At 43.7% G+C, this 5000-nt stretch overlaps 1 protein-coding gene across 3 annotated transcripts in view; it reads left to right on the forward strand.

Moving 5' to 3' along the window:
* The window catches only part of LOC107382442 (glutamate receptor 2), a 57731-nt gene that overhangs the window by 9994 nt on the left and 42737 nt on the right, over nucleotides 1-5000 (forward strand). For all 3 annotated transcript variants that reach the window (XM_054751865.2, XM_070553611.1, XM_070553610.1), the window contains exons 3-7: nucleotides 83-322; nucleotides 450-571; nucleotides 1351-1425; nucleotides 4306-4359; nucleotides 4830-4988. In XM_054751865.2, coding sequence (XP_054607840.2) covers nucleotides 83-322; nucleotides 450-571; nucleotides 1351-1425; nucleotides 4306-4359; nucleotides 4830-4988 — 650 coding nt within the window. The remainder of the gene's footprint in view (nucleotides 1-82; nucleotides 323-449; nucleotides 572-1350; nucleotides 1426-4305; nucleotides 4360-4829; nucleotides 4989-5000) is intronic.

Consider the following 5000-nt stretch of genomic DNA (forward strand, 5'->3'; position numbering starts at 1 on the left):
CTGTGGGACGTGAGCTGATTTGTGTCCTCTCCGATGACGAGGCATTCTGAAATGTTTAAATGCATTTTTCTTCATCTTCTAGTTTGTTCCCAGTTCTCTCGAGGGGTCTACGCTATTTTTGGGTTCTACGACAAAAAGTCGGTCAACACCATCACATCCTTTTGCGAGACACTTCATGTCTCCTTCATCACGCCGTCTTTCCCAGTGGAGGGAATGAATCAGTTTGTTCTTCAAATGAGGCCAGACATCAAGGGACCTCTGGTCTCACTGGTGGAGTACTACAAGTGGGAAAAGTTTGCCTATCTCTATGACAGCGACAGAGGTAACCGATTCAGAACATTCTGTCTGGGTGCAGTTGCTGCATGATAATTAACCCGTATCCTAAGGTAATAAAATGTGGAAATGCAACAAGTGTGTGTGTGTGTGTGTGTGTGTGTGTGTGTGTGTAGGTCTGTCAACTCTTCAGGTGGTTCTCGACACAGCGGCAGAAAAAAATTGGGTCGTAACGGCGATAAATGTTGGAGACCTAAAGGATGAGCGAAAGGATGAAGCCTACCGCTCCCTGTTCCAGGTACGGAAACAATGCCTTTTGCTGGTTTTTTTTAAGGGACTTTATCTCTGATGGAAGAGCAGAGGTGCACCAAACCCATTTTATAAATGCTTCCATCGGGAATACTCATGCTGATTATGGACACAACTTCTGGTAAGATGAAGGAGAGTGACTTGTCAAATGCCAAACGTGTTTTTCCTTAAATGCACTGGTGCCTCCTGGTTGCTTCTGTTCTGAAATGTCCTCAGCTCTGGTGTTTCTCCTCCAAACACACCCACATCAACCCGCTTCTCCTCCAGCTTCACTGGCTGCCAAGATCCTGGTTCTGGTCTATAGGGCCTTACATGGACAAGCACCATCTTACATTGGTGATCTTCTTAGTCCCTACACCCCCAGCAGGTCCCTGAGGTCCAGTGACCAAAGACTACTGGTTGTGCAGCACCAGGCTAAAGGTCAAAGGTGACAGATCATCTGCTGCTGTGGCCCCCAGACTCTGGACCTCTCTCCCCCTGAGCCTGAGATCAGTGGACTCAGTGGTCTCCTTTAAACTCACCTGTTTCTTTTTCTCACTTTTTATTATTTGTGTTTACGTTTAACACCGTGCCTTTGAGCACCTTGGTATATTTTTTACTTGAAAGCCTCTATGAGAGAAACTTTATTTCATGCTAAAGTGTAAACAGTTAGGAAACAATCAGAGGCAGTTCAGCTGAGGAAGATCTGGTCTCATGAGGACAAATGAGACTGTCCCTAAGTGTGACGTTAGGGCCTGACACTAATGATAAAAGCTCGTGTGTTTTTAGGACCTCGAAATCCGTAAGGAGCGGCGCATCGTCCTGGACTGTGAACAGGACAAAGTCAAAGACATATTGGAACAGGTTGGTTTCAGTTTTGTTTGTTATCTTTGATGGAAGACCAAAATGTAGCTTCTGGTACATCTTGGTATGTTTCAGAGGTACACGTTCCATGTCTTTGTATTTGTGAATGAATTTGTAGTAGGGGTGGGACTTTAACGCATTAATTATGGTTAGTTAATTAGAAAAAAATGACTCGTAAAAACAATACAAACATTTAATCGCAGCTTGCATTTTAAGTACGGTGGAACCGTTGTCATTGCATCATTTCCTCGTAGACCGAACATCACTGACGCACACAGCAATGCACAGTGCTTTGTTAACGGCTGCTAAAACAGAATAACATCTGCTTGGACTGATGCAGGATTTAGGAAACACGTCAGCCTCTTCTCTTGACTTGTGAAAAACCAAAAACTTCCCAACAACTATGGAGTCCGTGTCGCGGATCGTCTCTGATCTCTGCTGCTGCTGCCCGGTGGCACTAAACCTTACAAAAGTGGAGGAAAGCTATTTTTTAAACATATACGTAACATCTGTGCAGCGCTGAAAGCACCAGTCTGAGTAATTTTTGCCCTAACAGTAGTTTATGAAAGTAGTCAGACAAACGAGAGGCTGCAGCTGGGAAGATGCTCTGTGTCCTCACTCCTCTGTAAACAGTCACAAACAACGTGTCCACTGTGTAAACATCGCATGCGTTACTAACCCTAAGCAAGGCGTGTTGAAGCGGTCATCGGCTGATCCGGAGCTAATGGGGCGGATGTTTAAGTGCGTCAGGGGCAGCGAGGAATGAGAAAGTTGCGATCAGATTCGCTGCTGCAGGCGTGAATCTGCGGGTCTGCAGCATCCCCTTCTTGACGTGACAGCGGGACTTCCCATGTAAGGAAGGTCCGCTCACCTGTTCACCGCTCAGGCTTAATTCCTCATCACGATCATTTATCATCCCATCATCCTCCAGTCATCCAACTGGAACCAGTTAGTGTTCCTGATCATTCTCAGAACATGTTAAACCTGCTCTGGTGTTAAACGTTAGAAAATGTAAGTCCCAGATCACATTTGTGCCTGTTCTTCTGTCATTTTAAGGCTTTTTATGTTTTTACTACTTTGAGTAGAAATGCTAATAAAAACACCCAATTATACAAACAAGTGAAACTGGAAAAATTATAATCTGTTGCAAAGTCCATTTATTTGAGTACCGTATTTTCATGACCATAGGGCGCGCCGGGTTATAGGGCGCAGCTTCAGTTAAGGGTGTCTTTTTGGTATTTAACACTTACAAAAGGCGCACCGGGTTATAGGGCGCGGGCACGGTAAAACGTACCGGTAAAACATCTGTGCGGGCTCGGGACTCGGAACATATCAGTGCAAACCAGACATTGTGAAAATTATAAACAGCCAAAAGCATTTTTCATTTTACTGGTCTAGTCCTGGTTCAGACCTGGTTTAGAGCGCACGTGCACTTCCTCATTGCGTGCGCGGACGGCTCGTGCTCTTCTTATGCGCTGTGTTTAAGTTTAGATTGTGTTTACCGGTAGTTGGTGGATTTAACCACATAAACTTTCCACATGAACAAAATCATATGTGTGTTATTAATAGGCCTAAGAAAATAGTGTAATTTGAATTGTGTTTTATTAAAAAAGGCAGCGGGAGCAAATATGAGTTCGGATGGGCTGGATGTGTTTGTCGGCAATCTTCTTACTGCAGTAGGGGCGGAAGATGGACAGCTTTTCTTTGTAATCCACTGGAAGTTGCTGCGCCACCGTAGTCCTTGCCCGGATGGAAAGATGGCGGTGTTTCATAAAACGAAAGCACCAAGACGGACCTCCTTGAAAATGTTCAATGTTCATTTCTTGTGCGAGCGTTACTGCTCTCAGATGAATGGTGACGGTAGAGATGCTTCCCCCGTGTTTCTCCGCGTAGCTGATCGCTTGTAGTTTAAACTGTGCTTCATAGGCGTCTCTTAGCAGGTGCAACTCTCAGGGTTGTCAGAACAATGTTCAGCATACCGCGCATGCCTGCCCTTTTGAACTATTCGGAGTCTGTCTTCGCTCACGTCCGCATGTTCACGCCACGCCCCTTGCCGTTCTTGCCACGCCCCTTGTCTTCTACAACGTTCGCGTCTCACAACTACACAATAGGCGCACCGCACCATAGGGCGCGGCGTAAATTTTGGAGAAAATGTAAGACTTTTAGGTGCGCCTTATGGTTGTGAAAATACGGTAATTCAACTAGACAGAGAGAATTCAAAAGCTCAGGAACCCTTTGCAGGTGTTTTCTATTTGCTATTATACATTTTAGTTGATTTGGGTCTAGTTTCATATCGCTCAGTGACATTAGAATAATTAAAATGCATTTTTTTAGAAAAGCTTTAGTTTACAGTAACAACAATGTCTAATGTTTGATTCTCTGTCTCATAATTTTAATTTAAAAATGCTTTGAGGGCACATTTTCCTGAACGATTAAAATGGGATTAATTTAGATTAATTAATTACAAAGCCTCTGATTAATTAGATAAATTATTTTTATCGAGTCCCACCCCTAATTTATACACAAAGTGGGGCAGTGAGAAATGCAACATATCTCAAACAGATGAACTGAGGTCTTTCTGCTTTAGAATCTTAGTTTGAACCACATAACAGTGGACTTGTGAACACAACGGCTTCAGTAATGTTGCTACTTGCGTCATCTCCTCCGTAATCTGCGCTGTAACTTTGTCTTCTCCTTTAGCTCTGAACTGAAATTCCATTTGTACGTATTTTAAATAATGTTTTTATGTTGTTTTCATATCACGTCCTGATAATTTTAAAGCACATTGAATTGCCTCTCTGTTTGAAATGTGCTCTATAAATAAAACTGCCTTGCCTTGCCTTGATCTGAACTATGTTGCTTTGTTTTTGTTTCCTGTAGGTGATCACTATAGGCAAGCATGTGAAGGGCTACCACTACATCATTGCAAACTTGGTGAGTTGCTGTCTCGTAAACATTTGAGTCACTGATAGATCATGAGTCACTGATACACATGACACCCGTCTTACACAAGCTGCATTGGCTCCCTGTACATTTCAGGATCGATTTTAAGGTTCTTTTAATGGTTTCTAAATGTCTTACCTCAAAGAACTGTCTCACCTTTTTAGTGTAGTTTTCTACAGGCAGGGCAAGGGAGAGCCGTCTTTACCGACTGTACACTCCACCTCCCTCTACTCCCCCACTTGTCCAGATCTGGACCAACATCAGATTTTAACCATAGACCCCATCAGGCAACTCTCAAAGCAAGATGGGATAAAGGGAGGTCGCTGCCCCCCAATGTCTGGGGGACATGCTGCACATAAGTGCATAGCCCTGTGAACACCTCCCGAACGGAAAAGCCCAAAGACAATGTTTGTGATTAAAAGAAAGGATTTGTTCAAGAGAATTTTTGTGTGTTCTTCTAGGGTTTTGTGGATGGTGACCTCTCTAAAATCCAGTATGGAGGCGCAAATGTGTCTGGATTTCAGCTGGTAGACTTTGAAGATCCTATGGTGGCGAAGTTTGATCAAGAATGGGAGGCTTTTGGAGAAAAAGAATATCCGGGAACGGATGCACGGATCAGAGTAAGAAGTGGA

This window comes from Nothobranchius furzeri, chromosome 7, assembly GCF_043380555.1.
Source record: "Nothobranchius furzeri strain GRZ-AD chromosome 7, NfurGRZ-RIMD1, whole genome shotgun sequence".
In the NCBI taxonomy this organism is placed as follows: Eukaryota; Metazoa; Chordata; class Actinopteri; order Cyprinodontiformes; family Nothobranchiidae; genus Nothobranchius; species Nothobranchius furzeri.